General features: G+C 44.1%; 1 protein-coding gene across 2 annotated transcripts in view; it reads left to right on the top strand.

The window, feature by feature from the left end:
• The window catches only part of AGXT2 (alanine--glyoxylate aminotransferase 2), a 43,960-nt gene extending 28,804 nt beyond the window's left edge, over positions 1-15,156 (top strand). For both annotated transcript variants that reach the window (XM_060295406.1, XM_030843635.2), the window contains exons 10-14: positions 3,586-3,718; positions 5,368-5,459; positions 6,833-6,982; positions 11,198-11,296; positions 15,049-15,156. In XM_060295406.1, coding sequence (XP_060151389.1) covers positions 3,586-3,718; positions 5,368-5,459; positions 6,833-6,982; positions 11,198-11,296; positions 15,049-15,156 — 582 coding nt within the window. The remainder of the gene's footprint in view (positions 1-3,585; positions 3,719-5,367; positions 5,460-6,832; positions 6,983-11,197; positions 11,297-15,048) is intronic.
• Positions 15,157-15,493: the final 337 nt, after the last annotated feature.

The raw sequence follows: 15,493 nt of genomic DNA, 5'->3' as shown, positions 1-15,493 counted from the left end.
AGTGGGCACAGAGGGAACCTACCTCAACATAATTAAGGCCATATATGACAAACCCACAGCAAACATCATTCTCAATGGTGAAAAACTGAAACCATTTCCTCTAAGATCAGGAACAAGACAAGGTTGTCCACTCTCACCACTATTATTCAACATAGTTTTGGAAGTCCTAGCCATGGCAATCAGAAAAGAAAAAGAAATAAAAGGAATACAAATTGGAAAAGAAGAAGTAAAACTGTCACTGTTTGGAGATGACATGATACTATACATAGAGAATCCTAAAGACGCCACCAGAAAACTACTAGAGCTAATCAATGCATTTGGTAAAGTAGCAGGATACAAAATTAATGCACAGAAATCTCTTGCATTCCTATACACTAATGATGAAAATTCTGAAAGAGAAAGTAAGGAAACAGTCCCATTTACCATTGCAAAAAAGAATAAAATACCTAGGAATAAACCTACCTAGGGAGACAAAAGACCTGTATACAGAAAACTATAAGACACTGATGAAAGAAATTAAAGATGATGCCAACAGATGGAGAGACATACCATGTTCTTGGATTGGAAGAATCAATTGCGAAAATCACTATACTACCCAAAGCAATCTACAGATTCAATGCAATCCCTAGGAAATTACCAATGGCATTTTTTACGGAAGTAGAACAAAATATCTTAAAATTTGTATGGAGACAAAAAAGACCCTGAATAGTCAAAGCAGGCTTGAGGGAAAAAAACAGAGCTGGAGGAATCAGACTCCCTGACTTCAGACTATACTATAAAGCTACAGTAATCAAGACAATACGTACTGGCACAAAAACAGAAACATACATCAATGCAACAAGATAGAAAGCCCAGAGATGAACCCACGCACCTATGGTTAACTAATCTATGACAAAGGAGGCAAGGATATAAAATGGAGAAAAGACAATCTCTTCAATAAGTGGTGCTGGGAAAGCTGGACAGCTACATGTAAAAGAATGAAATTAGAACACTCCTTAACGCCATACACAAAAATAAACTCAAAATGGATTACAGACCTAAATGTAAGACTGGACACTATAAAACTCTTAGAGGAAAACATAGGAAGAACACTCTTTGACATAAATCACAGCAAGATCCTTTTTGACCCACCTCCTAGAGAAATGGAAATAAAAACAGAAGTAAACAAACGGGGCCTAATGAAACTTCAAAGCTTTTGCACAGCAAAGGAAACCATAAACAAGGTGAAAAGACAACCCTCAGAATGGGAGAAAATATTTGCAAACGAATCAATGGGCAAAGGATTAATCTCCAAAATATATAGACAGCTCATGCAGCTCAATATCAAAAAAAACAAACAACCCAATCCAAAAATGGGCAGAAGACCTTAACAGACATTTCTCCAAAGGAGACATACAGATGGCCAAGAAGCACATGAAAAGCTGCTCAACATCACTAATTATTAGAGAAATGCAAATCAAAACTACAGTGAGGTATCACCTCACACCAGTTAGAATGGGCATCATCAGAAAATCTACAAACAACAAATGCTGGAGAGGGTACGGAGAAAAGGGACCCCTCTTGCACTGTTGGTGGGAATGTAAATTAATACAGCCACTATGGAGAAGAGTATGGAGCTTCCTTAAAAAACTGAAAATAGAATTACCACATGATCCAGAAATCCCACTACTGGACATATACCCAGAGAAAAACATAATTCAAAAAGACACATGTGGGCTTCCCTGGTGGCGCAGTGGTTGAGAGTCCGCCTGCCGATGCAGGGGACGCGGGCTCGTGCCCCAGTCTGGGGAGATCCCACATGCCGCAGAGCGGCTGGACCCATGAGCCATGGCCGCTGAGCCTGTGCATCCGGAGCCTGTGCTCCGCAACGGGAGAGGCCACAACAGTGAGAGGCCCGCGTACCACCAAAAAAAAAAAAAAAAAAGAATGAATCATCTCTGTTCAACTAAAAGATTCTGTGGAACTGATACTTCTTAGGTGGCTAAACACGGTTTATGGTCCTACATAATTTCACGTGTTGTCCAAGCAGTCTGATCTTTCACCATTCATTGATGGCACTTTGATAGATGAAGTGAAAAATTAAGATAGGCAGAAAGGCAAAATGGATGGATTTGCCATGAACTCTTCCTATGTTATCTCATTTGGGCAAATTCATCAGCTTGTCCAGAGGCCCGTAACTAGAAAGTCGGAGACCCAGGATTCGAGCCCACGTCTGTCTGACTCCCACGTCTAAGCTCTTCTCCTACGTTGTTCACTCTCGTCTAATTGTAACCCCCAACATCTGCCTTTGCAGCAGCACCCTGGAGAGAGCAAGAAAATAATCAGGAAGCCTGAGAAGGACCCTTGCTCTTTCAAGTGCATTTCAGAATCAGCTTCAAGTGCCCACACCTCTACCCCAGACCTGCAATGTGTGTATGTGTAGAGAGAGAGATAGACAGACAGCCCAGGAGACTGAGAACCAGAAGGAGATCAAGGAACCTTCACCAAAAAGGCTCTGGCGAAAATTTGCATAGAAATGTTTGTGTGGCTTTATTCACTTAGGCACTTCCACCATTTTTTTATCCATTCTACAAACACTAAGTGTCTACTTTTATCAGGCACTCTGCTAGGTATTGTGGATAAAGAGAAAAATAAGATACATGTATGCTGGTGATAGTAGTCCAAGGTGAGAAGTTCTGACGGCAGCTTAGGTGCCTTGAGTGGGGGCCCTAGTGCAGCTCAGGAGAATCTTCCTATGCCGAATAATGATGAAACTGTGTCTTGAAAGAGAAGAGGAGTTAGTGAGATGAAGAAGCGGGGATAGGGCTTTCTAGAAAGAGGAAACAGCATGCACAAAACGACTAAGTTCAACTTAGCTCCATCCTGACTTAACTGACTCAGCTGGGTCCTCCTCATGACTAATTCCCAGGAGGAAAAAGAAATCACAGGGAAAAGGACAACCAGCCTGTCTGGGCTGGGTAGTGGGCACCCCAGCACCAATTTGCTTACTGTAACTCCTGCTTCATCCAGCCTGGGGCAGACACAGCCTTACACATAGGAGATCCTTATCAAGGATTGCTAATCACAATCACCTTTTTCACATGCATTATGTATATGACCCTCACAGCAGCCCTGTGATGTATTGCTATTGTTTCCACTCAACAGAGTTAACATGGATTCAGAGGAGTTAAAAACCATGTCTAGAACCACACAATGCTAGTAACCAGCTTTTGGTGCCTAAAAGGTCAGGTGCAGCCTAGAGGGGTGGGATAGGGAGGGTGGGAGGGAGGGAGACGCAAGAGGGAAGAGATATGGGAACATATGTATATGTATAACTGATTCACTTTGTTATAAAGCAGAAACTAACACACCATTGTAAAGCAATTATACCCCAATAAAGATGTTAAAAAAATAAAAATAAAAGGTCAGGTGCAGAATAAGTGCTTTCTCCATAATAGTATGAGGATGGTGATGATGATGACTGATGATGATGATGATGTTAGGAAGGAGGAGATGGAAGAGGAGGAAAGAGAAGAGACCAGAGAGTCAAGAAAAAACCAACATTTCTTTGAAAGCTTTCCAATGATTTGGGACTTGTTTTCACAGGTGCAGACAGGATTTGGAAGGTTGGGTTCTCACTTCTGGGGCTTCCAAACGCACGGTGTCCTGCCAGATATTGTCACCATGGCTAAAGGGATTGGGAATGGCTTTCCCATGGCAGCAGTTGTGACAACTCCAGGTAGGAACTACAGGCAGTTTTTGTCTGCTTCTGGGTCTCCTGCATCAGCAATGGCAGAAAACATGTGTATTGGAACTTGTGTGGGCTAGAGACAGTGATGGGATTCCCAAGCAATGAAAAAGGGAAACTGTCTGCCAGATGGTAGAAGAGATGGAAGAAAACCAGCCCTTTTTGCTGTTGCTGTAGAGAAGACTAATTCTCCCAGACCCACAATGAAATGCAGGGTTCTACTCTACTGACAACGTCTAGGCAAACGTGCCACAAAAACAAAACCAACACAAGAGATCCTTGCTAAACAACCTGAAGCCAGTGCTGAAGTTTCCAAGGGAATCATATTCTTGAAGGACACCCTGACCTAGTCTTGCCACACCAATAAGCTATAGACTCAAGGTCCAGGTGATAGTTTTCTCTGTTGATCATCAGCAAAACAGCTAAAGACAATACAATCTCACTTTGCTCTAACATTCTATAAAATGAACATTAGAATTAGCTGTATTTCCCATTTTAGTGAGGTTTTACAGAAAAGAATTTTATGAACCATTTAGTGTTGAAAATCTTAAAATTATTTCATTTGTTTTTCCAACCAATAGTAAGCATACTTGAGAGGCTCCAAAGTATAATTAAGTGCCTTGTGAGAGTTCAGTGTTTTTTTTTTTTTTTTCTTTTCGGTACGCAGGCCTCTCACTGTTGTGGCCTCTCCCGTTGCGGAGCACAGGCTCCGGACACGCAGGCTCAGCGGCCATGGCTCACAGGCCCAGCCGCTCTGCGGTATGTGGGATCTTCCCGGACCGGGGCACAAACCCATGTCCCCTGCATCAGCAGGCGGACTCTCAACCACTGTGCCACCAGGGAATCCCTCAGTGTTTTTACTGAATGAAAAAAGTTACTAAAATGTGGATGTAGAATGTGAAGTATAATGAACTGAATATATACTAACCCTGAAACAATCTTGAAATTATATTATGAAATCCTTGATATGAGATTTTTTAAAAAATATTTCCTTCTTAGTCCCAAGAGTGGAATATAGAAAAAAGGCTTAGCTAATGAAGGTTCCATGTAAGTTCCCATAAATCAAGTTTTAAAGTACTTTTCAATTCATACAACACATTAAAGATTTTTATTATTAAACTTCTCATTGAATAAATAAGCAATTTTTCCTTATCCACCGTATTAGTCAGCTTGGGCTTATTCTCTCACAGGTCTAGAGGCTGAAATCCAAGATCAAGGTATGAGCAGAGTTGGTTTTGGGTGAGATCTCTCTTGCAGATGAACACCTTCTTGCTGTGTCCTCACATGTCCTTTTCCACAGCTAGAAAGGGCTCTGATGTCTCTTCTTCTTAGGAGAATACCAATCCTATTGGATTAGGGCCCCACCCTTATGACCTTAATTACCTCCTTAAAGGCCCTACCTTCAATTACAGTCACATTGCGGGTTAGGGCTTCAACGTATGAATTGGGGTGGGGGAGGGAAGAGACACAATTCCAACCATAACATCCACTATCTGGTGAGTGAAGAATGAATTGGACGCCATGAAATATATTACACGTACATATACAACATGAAGGTAAATATAATCCAAATGCATGATGGGAGATTATAGATAGGAATGTGTCACCCTTTATCCACTTTTATTCTCCACCCCCTCCAGAGATTGCCAAGTCTTTGGCTAAACGCCTGCTTCACTTCAATACCTTCGGAGGGAACCCCATGGCCTGCGCCATTGGATCATCGGTGCTTGAGGTACTTTCCAGCAACCGCATCAACATCACTCAGTTCACCAAACGACTACCTCAAAACTACACACACACTATCAGAACTCTATCACATTTTATGATTAAAGTGAAGAGTTAATTCCTAGTCCATGAATTTAAGTTAGATTTCCAGTTATTATTCTGCCCCCTCCCCCTTTTTAAGATCTACTGTGAGTGCTTCAAGTATTGGATATGAAATAATATGTAATAAACCTCACACACATGGGAAATATAAGAATTTCCCTAGCTAGCTGGTAGCACTGAAATTTCTTTGTCATTTGAGCGGTATTTAATGGATATTTACCAATGGCTATCCTTGATTTCAGTTTAATTTTGGTCCTGTCTTGTATATGCTTCCTTATTTTTGTTGTACTGTCATAAATTAAAAGAGGAAAGAGCAAGTGAGTTCTATGCAATTCCAACAAGGTGATTCAGCTGTGGTTCAGCTCCAGGCCATTGATTTTGCCTGAGGTCTCATCTGTTGAAAAGATTATTTTAAATGCCCTTGCTTATATGCATAATAGCGTTTGCTTAAAAGTGTAATGTATTTCTGGAAGAATGTCCAAGAAATTAATAACAATGGTTTTTTGTGGAGAAGGAAACTTGGTGGCTGGGGAACAGGGATCAATGAGGCTCATTCTACTCTATGTTTCTGTACTTTCTGATGTTTGAACGAGGCACGTGATTCACTTATTCAAAAAAATTAAATTTAAAACTATTTTTCAATAAAAATAAGTAAAAGCTGCCCTTGCAAATTAAAAAGTATCTTCAAATATGATTAAATCTCAAAATGAGAAAGTGTAAGTAGGATGTGTCATTTATTTCATTCTGTAGACATTGCCAGCTTACATTTTTTAAGTCCTGTGTCGCCTCAACCAATTTAGCAGATAGAGAGGATTTAGGTGAACAAGTAGGTCTTAAAAACATCAGGTTCTGCCTGGAGTCATGCAGTTATTATCAGCTGGTTATAAGTGTAGTATACTGCTTGTGTTTGGTCAGGAATCACAGGTCTCTGCTGTGGGTGGAAGTAGGTGAAAATCCTTTTATTGAATATATATCTCAGGTGCCCTGACTGTGGGTCCACAAAGAGCTCAACACTGAGACGTCTCTTTTATTTTTTCCTAAATTTTTACCCACCCTGAAGATGAGGAGGGTAGGGGGGAAGCATCCCCTCTACCAAGAAGTTTTTTTCTCCCTACAGCAGATCTTTTTGTAGGACAAGTTATGGCCATACTAGACTTTGGGTTCCATTTGTCTGGTCAAGTTTTTGTAAAGAGGTTCACATACATTTATTTCTCCATGTTTCTCGGTCCGTTTTAAAACTTTTTTAATGCAAGGCCATTTGGGGCTTTCTCTCAACAGGTAATTAAAGAAGAAAATCTACAAGAAAACAGCCAGGAAGTTGGCACCTATATGTTACTGAAGTTTGCTAAGCTGAGGGATGAATTTGAAATCGTTGGAGACGTCCGAGGCAAAGGCCTCATGATAGGAATAGAGATGGTGAAGGATAAGGTAGGTTGTGATCTGCTGTTCTCTGCAGTCTCTGTGTGTGTGGGGGGGGGGGGGGGTTGGCGGCAAGAGTTAAAGTAGGAAGCCTCAGCTACAAGCTCATTCATTCTCAGGAAGAGAGCACACAAGGACAGCAAGACTGAGCAAAGCTCATTAGAGATGAGTCGGGAGTGTTGAGTATGAAGGACAGGCTAGCTGGTCATCTAGAGTCCTAGAGTGCCGAATAGCATTTGCAAAAGGGAGTTGATGTTATTCTTGCCAGACTAGGCAAAGAGCAATGGTAATGAATATTTTGAATTAAAAATATAAGGAAGGGAGGAAATTACTGGGGGAGGGGCAGGGGGACAGAGAGCTAGCGGAAGTAAGGGGGAAGGGCCAGGAGAAGGTTGTGGTGTTGGTTTGGGGCGAGGATGTTAAAGATTTATAGGGTTTTGTATTTGTTTGTTTGTTTGTTTGTGAATGGACTTCAATCTCCCAAGTAACAAGGGCGGAATGTGACTTTCTGATGACCTACTGCAAGGTGACCTCAAATCGATATGACAATTGAACTTAGCATTGCCCTTAAGCCAATGATTCTTCGCAAGGTTGCTGTGTCTGTTTTTCACCCTCCACTGTTCTCCCAATTCCCTAGCCTCAAAACCACAAGATAATCTGTGACCCCTTCCCTCTCCTTAGTTCTAACGTCAAGTTTTATTGATTCTTTCTTTGCCTTGTTTCTCAAATCTTTCCCTCTGTTGTTACTGCTGCCCCTAGGGTCCATGTCAGTAGGAAATTGTCCCAATCCTCCATAAATGCAAACTCTAGATCCTCTGGGGGGAGTGACAGCAGGGGAATCTTGGCACAGGAATCAATAGTCAGACCAGCCCCTTCACCCTAATTCTTATCCATGGGTGACTTCTTGCTGTTGGCTCTCATCACACCACCCTAGTCTAGAAGGACTGTGTTCAGTTCTCTCAATATTCAGACTAGACCATGGATATAACACTCTCCCATTAGTACCACACAGCAGAGCCAGTGAAAAGCAGGAATGTTTGAACCAGATTTGAAAGCTAAGGGAAGACAGCAGGAAAATAAGAGTAACATGGGACTAGGCCCTCTGGCTCGCAGGCCGTAACATACCTTCAGCTTGGGGCTCCATCAAGGGCTGTTTTAAGGCTCAGAAGAGTCCATTCCAGTTCCCCCCCCCCAAGAGGTCCCTCGAGGATGCCTAGATGCCTCAAAGCCCAGACTCCACCAAAGAAAGCCCAGTGAAAGAGGAGGCGTTCGTCCCTTTCCCACTAATCCGAAGCCAACTTCTGTGCACTCCAAGACGTGTGAACAGAGATGCTCTTCAGAACTTGAGTTGTCATGGTAAAACATCAGAATCCCATTGATACAGAGCAAGCTAAAGGATGGTACGTCCATACTACATGGCACAGAAATACATGTGACATGGAAAGATGTGCAAACTGTATTGCGGAAAAAATTAAAATCTCTCACACTCACTGTCTAAAGAGCTCCTTTGAAAGGCTCTTTCAAATCATGTATTTGTTGACTCGGTTTTCACGTATAAATACCTTCTTTTCCTAAATAAACTGTACACTTTTGAGGCCAGGAAATACACAGACGGTGAGTGCTTTATCCATGTTTGTTGATTGATTTCCGGCTCCTGCAACACTTCAGACCACATTCATGTAATTAAAACAGCTCAGAACTTGGCTTTAATGCTATACAGTATAACCCAGAATCAAAACTCCCATGAGCAGTTAGTAAGGATGTGAATTGGATACAGCCCTTTGGACAGAAATTTGTCTGTATCTATCAAAATTTTACATGTATACATTTTGACCTAGCCATTCCACTTAGAGTGATGTGTCCTAAAGAAATATACACAGAAGTGTGTAAAGATATAAATGAGTGGGGATGTTTGCAGCATTCTTATGATCATAAACAAAAATTGAAAATAACATAAATGTCCAAAACTAAGAGATTAAACAAATTGCTCTACCAACAAACAACAAAATACTAGGTAATCTTTAAGAAGACTAGGTCCAGGGACTTCCCTGGTGATCCAATGGTAAAGAATCCACTTTACAATGCAGAGGACACAGATTTGATCCCTGGTCAGGGAACTAAGATCCCACATGCTGCAGGGCAACTAAGCCTGTGCACCACAACTACCGAGCTCACACGTCTCAACTAGAGAGCCTGCGTGCCACAAACTACAGAGCACATGCACTCTGGAGCCTGCGCGCCACAACTACAGAGAGAAAACCCCCAAGCCACAACTAGAGAGAAGTCGTGCACCACAAGGAAGAGCCCGGGAGACTTAACGAAAGATCCTGAGTGCTGCAACTAAGACCCGACACAGCCAAAAAGAAATAAAATAACTAAATAAAATTTTTAAAAAAAGAAGACTAGGTCCAAATACACTGACATGGAAAGATGTTCGGGATACATTGTAAATTGTTCAAAGCAAATTGCAGAACATTATGAAGTATGACATTTTTTAAAATATGCATTTAAATGTATGTATATGCATAGAAAAAGTGTCTAGTTCCCACTAATTACCAACAGGTGGTATCCCTAGGAGTAGGATTGGAGAAGGGGAAACGTTTCATTTTTACTTAGTGCATTTGCATATCGCTTTCAGGACTTTTTCCCAATAACCCTGCATTACTTTTATAATTGTTTAAATGAAGACTTATCCCTCAAAAACGGCAAAAAATAAATAAATAAATAACCACAAAGCTACATTACATCCCTGAGAAGAGGTTAGTTACTAACACACCCATTTGATTATGGAGTGATTGGGACTTAGACCCGAGCACAGGGCCCGGGCAGGCTGTCCTGTGGCTTTGCCTCATTAGCTTTTCTGACCGTGATTTTCTGTTCGGAATGCCTACAAGATGTTCAATTAGTCATAGCAGTTGAGCCCAGGGGGTAATAGAATGCACAAAGGAGCAGGGAGCGTGCTGGCCCAGACCAGGCTAAAGCCAAACAAAGTCCACCTCTCCAGATCCTTGATAGCCACCAAGGCCCATCAACCCAACTGCCCCTGAGGAACCCTTTCTGACCTCTGACCTCTTGTCCCCCAAACCATGTTTGACTTCTTTCCAGCTTTCACAGTTTAGCCTTAAATTATATTGTCGTGTTTTAGTCTTTCCTCATGAGAACATTAGGGGCAAGCAGGATGACATTTTAGGATCAATGAGGAAATGCTGTTCTTTTCCCCATCCTGGTCCTCCATTATCTAGTAGTGGGAAAGTTTGAATAGTATTTTCTGTATCTTAAAGCTTCACAATGGACTTGACTAAGTTGCAGCATTTGTGCTCACAGACTCAGAAGTCCCCAGCCCAGTGTCATCAAAAGGGTACTAGAATACCTGGGCCCACAGGAAGGGACAACCTTCAGATGCCAAGTGACCTGAAACATCCTCTAGGCTCCAGAGAGCTTACCTTTCCTGACCCTGGAGGATTAAGTCTTGGGTGAGAAAGAGCAAATTCCACAAGCAGGGAAGATGAGGACAAACAGACCCACCCCAGTTGCCCAGGCCATACTATGGCCCAGAGAAAGCTTGGACCGTTTATGCCCTTGTGCAACTTCACAGCCATTTCCTGGACTTTGAAATGAATTTTTTACATGGACAAAACAAAGTGAAGAGCTGAGGACAATTTCCACATAAATAAAGCAAACTCCAAATACGGCTATTAAAGAACCAAGCTCCCGGGCTTCCCTGGTGGCACAGTGGTTGAGAGTCCGCCTGCCGATGCAGGGGACACGGGTTCGTGCCCCGGTCCAGGAAGATCCCACATGCCGCGGAGCGGCTGGGCCCGTGAACCATGGCCGCTGGGCCTGCGCGTCCGGAGCCTGTGCTCTGCAACGGGAGAGTCCACAACAGTGAGAGGCCCGCGTACAGCAAAACAAACAAACAAACAAACAAAAAAAGAACCAAGCTCCCAGGGTAACCAACTGCAGAGCCAAGATTCACTGACGGTCTATATTCAGCTTCATCTTGTCTTTGGGAATTTGGGATGAACTGGGATAAAAGCAAATATTTTCAATAACACCCCCCACAGAAAGAAATCCAATTCAGCAATGAATAGCTTTATTCAATTACTGGGGGAGAGAGGTTGAGAGGGAGAGAAGAGCATTGATTGCTTGAGTTGCATTTTATTCCTCTTAGAAATAATGTCTTGAATCATTCAAATGCCAAATATTTTTAAAATGTATTTGCAGACGAGCCGCCAGCCTCTTCCCCGTGAAGAAGTAAATCAAATCCACCAGGACTGCAAACGCATGGGGCTTCTGATTGGCAGGGGTGGCACTTTTTCTCAGGTAACAAGAAGGCTGGCCTTTACCTATCACTTTAGGTAGGCATCTCCCTGAGGTCCCAGTGCTGGCCCCTTTTCTTCACCCTTATGCTAGGGGACCCAGTTCCGCTTCCTCTAGGCTTAGTGCTCACACGTTTTCAAAAGAAAGGGACAGTGAAGCCCTCGGGCCACTAGAGGGCGCTGTGTGAAATGGTTTGGTTACCGCGGCTCGGCAGGGAATATACACAGAGGACAGTCTAAGGAGGCAAAACTGCACAGACAAAGCAGAGGACTTACACGACAGGTCATAATAGTGTCGTAACAGTCACGCGTACCCAGTTTGTCTCACGTGTGAATGAGTTCTAACCTCTGAAAGCTCAGTCCTAGTCTTTTTTAACTCAGCCCTGAGCTCTGACTCTGACCTGCAACCCTGCTAAGCCTTAGTGGCCGCTGTGGCCAGGAGCAACGTCATGGTGCTGGCAGCCCCGCCAGGTCCCTAATGCAGAACTCAAAATCAGCCACTCCCAGTGCCCTTCACTCTCAGGCTGGCAGAGGCAGAGAACAAGCTCTCCCCGCCCCCTTCCTGGGAAAGCCAAGTACAAGCCCCACGGTCGGGACCCTGGTGTGGCCCTGCCGCGGGCATGGGCTGCTACTGTAAAGTGATCTGGTCCTCCATCCGTCACACCAGCAGGACCCTCTCCAGGGATTCGCTCCGGGGCCGAGATTTAAGATGTAGGGTCACTCCTACTCATCCCCTACTTTGCTCTTGGCCTTCGGCATCCTTCTCTCCCGTTTTAAACATGCGTCATTCTTCCTAGTTTCCCTGCTTCACTGCTGCCTCTCACTTGATTTCAGCGAACACCCTCGCCTGGTGCTTCACAGAGAAAATGGGAGCTATTAGGCAAGATCTCTATAGAAGCTCATCTGTCCCCCAAGCCTTTTCCCACCTCCTTTCCTAAAGGTTAGAGAATGAGATGTCTCTCCGTGCTCTTGACCCTCCACTTAGGGAAACAGATGTTCTCTTGTTTCTGCAGTTTATTTCAACTTCCCCTCAGCCTGTGAACAAACAGACTGAAAGCTCTTCCAGCCCAAACCAAACCATAGCAAACAAAACCAGAATGAGCGCTTTTGCTGGGAAATGCTGAGTTTTTTCTAGTCCTGGTCCCAGATATTTTTCTATATGAATCAGACAGAGTAAGTTAATGATTCAAAATCCTAAGACGGGCTACTTCTAAAGACAGAAAACAATTCATTGTTTACTTGCTTAGTTAGTCCTTAGTCGTCCGGCACACACTTGAGTCCTAGGCAGTCACTGCTTGGCTGGATACTAGAGCTACAGTGAGAAATAAGATCTGTCCCTCCCTCCATGGAACTGGCAGAGGAGAAAGACTTAAACAGAAAATGATAATACAATCTAGTAAGCTTGCCGATAACCACACGAAGGGATAGTATACACTGTTCTAAATGCTTTTCATATGTTGACTCATTTAATGCTCTCAACACACCTATGAAATAAGTACTCTTATCCTTATTTTACAGATGAAGAAAAAGAGGCACAGAGAGGCTAGGTAAATTGCCCAAGTCACACAGTTAGTAAGTGGCAGAACCAGGATCCAAATTCAGGCAGTCTGATTTCTGAATCTGTCCTCGGAGGAGAGTAAACCCGAGGGGACGAGACTGGAGGCCGGGAGTCCAGGTGGAGGCTAATGATGCTGTCTGAACTTGACCAGCAGCCGTAGGGATAGAGGAGACATCCAGAGAGCAATGTGGCAGTGAAATGCCCAGGACTTGGGTATAAAGGGATGAGTGCTGCTTTGAACTTGCTCTCCTTCTATCTATATACAAGTCTGTAGCTCAGAGGAAAGAATCGAGGTGAGGATCACGATTTGGGGGTCATCAGCATAGAAGTGGGGAGAGGAGGAAAGCTTCTGGGAAGGGAGTCTAGATGCGAAATGCAGAGGGATGAGGATAGACACCTGGGTCACGTCAACTTTTAAAGGGCAGGTGGAATAAGAGGTACCCAGATGGAGACACAAAATGGGTGGAGAGCTGTGAGGAGAGCTAGGAGGGTGTGGAGTCATGGGAGCCAGAGTGGGGAGGTTCTGGAAGGGGGAGCAACAGAAGTTCCACATGCAGAAGAGAAGGCCAGAAAGGATGAGGGCTGGAACGTGCCCGTCGGATTCCCCAGGGTGGGGTCAGAAGGTTGATGGGACACAAACCAGGCTGCAATGAGTTGAGATGTGAATAGAGGGAAGGCAGAGTGGAAAATAATGGCCAATAGCATCAACCAGTCCTTTTATTTTTATAAGTTTGATGAAAGGAAGGATAGTATTTGTATGGTAGCTGGAAGAGACCAGGAGGGTCAACACATTTTTATCTGTGGTTTTATGTGTGGTTTGGATTTAGATTATGAGAGCTGTAAGCCTGCTTGGTTTTTGTTGTTGTTGTTGTTGTTGTTTTTGCGGTACGCGGGCCTCTCACTGCTGTGGCCTCTCCCGTTGCGGAGCACAGGCTCCGGACGCACAGGCTCAGCGGCCATGGCTCACAGGTCCAGCCGCTCCGCGGCATGTGGGATCTTCCTGGACCGGGGCACGAATCCGTGTCCCCTGCATCGGCAGGCGGACTCTCAACCACTGCACCACCAGGGAAGCCCAAAGCCTGCTTGTTTATAGGCTGAGGGGAAGTTGAGGAGAAGGTGAAGATGCAAGAGAATGCAGGGATGTTTCCTGGAGGGAAGGTGATGGGAGAAGCAAGGGCCAAAGGCACAGGTGGAAAATTTGGAGTCGAATCGTAGATGGTTTGTTCCTTGAACCTTCAGCCTAGGATATAAGAATGCACGTGGGAGCAAGCAAGTTTATAGAAAGGTCTTGCTTGACAGTGTCTGAGGAGCATGAGGCAAGACTGTCTATGAAACAGAGTGAGGGGTGTAGGAACTGAGTGAGGAAAGTGAGAGGAATGGAAATTAGAATGGCAAAGGCGAGAGGACCTGAACCTTTAGGACACCAGCAGAAGTAGGACCCTGCATTCCTTGTGGTGTCTGTCCACCAGTGGTGTGATTTTCTTTCCCACTTCTCAGCTCTCTATGTTGGAGCAAAACAGTTCTATTAGAGCTTTGATGGGACCTGGGACTTTGCTGTGTGTGTGCAGCAGCGGAAGGGTAGGAAGGCAAGCAGAGTGAGGGGGCAGGTGAGAGAGGGGTTCATGTCCTCAAGCCTGTGCTCCAAGCTGGGTAGGAAAAGGAGGATGAGATCTGAGTGGGGTGACGGACCTGAAGCTCATGGAGGGAGGAGGAGACTGAAGTTTTCATGGGAAGGGCAGATGCACTGGGAATCAGAAATTGAAGAATCCCTAGTGAAGAGGAGGCCCGTGGTGCTGGCCTGGGGTGTGAGTGGATGCAGATGAAGGTTCCTGGCGTCGTGGCGATCAAGAAACTGAGACGCTAGTTTGTTGGGCTGCACACAGGGCCACAGAAGGCAACCTCGGTGATGGCAGAAACGGAGGGTAGATAGAGGCCTAAGACCTCAGTGGAGGTGGTGGAAGGACCAGGAGGTCAGCAGGTGACAAAAAGGAAAAGGGGCTGAGCGGATGGTACCAGAATTTTTGAGACTAGAGGACGAATGGCCTGGATACAGCACTGGGGAGGAGGAGACGAGCCCTTGAGGGAAACATAAGGAATGTCATGAAAACAAGGTGTTCGATTCTTAATCTAATGCATTTCCTTTAAGTCGTAGTTGATTCTATGATGATCCGTTGCTCTATTTTCCTTTATCTCCTCAGACATTCCGCATCGCACCCTCGATGTGCATCACGAAACCAGAAGTTGATTTTGCAGTGGAAGTATTCCGTTCTGCCTTAATCCAACACATGGACAGCCAAGACAAATAATTTTTTGAAAAAAGAACCACAAGCCTCAAGAACTTCCCACTTATGTTCAAGGGTTAATTTGAGAAATTTCAGAACCACTGGTATAAGTTGTAAATGGTTGACTGCCTACCGGCCATATTTGTTAATGGAGCCCCTGTTACCTTGAGAAAGCCATCCCTCAGGAAAGGGTCTGTATCCCTAGCTCAGAAAATAAATCCTAATTAGTCTAGATTAGTTATGCTAATTTTATTCTCCTTTGCGGTGAATGTTTACACCTGATATGTGACATGATTCCTGCAGGAAAATCTTTTGGTGGAGGTGCCTTCGGGAAAAGATTTCTTCATCCTCTGCTCTTCGT

Source organism: Globicephala melas, chromosome 3, assembly GCF_963455315.2.
Source record: "Globicephala melas chromosome 3, mGloMel1.2, whole genome shotgun sequence".
NCBI classification, from domain to species: Eukaryota; Metazoa; Chordata; class Mammalia; order Artiodactyla; family Delphinidae; genus Globicephala; species Globicephala melas.
This window is presented reverse-complemented; position numbering and strand designations above follow the sequence as displayed.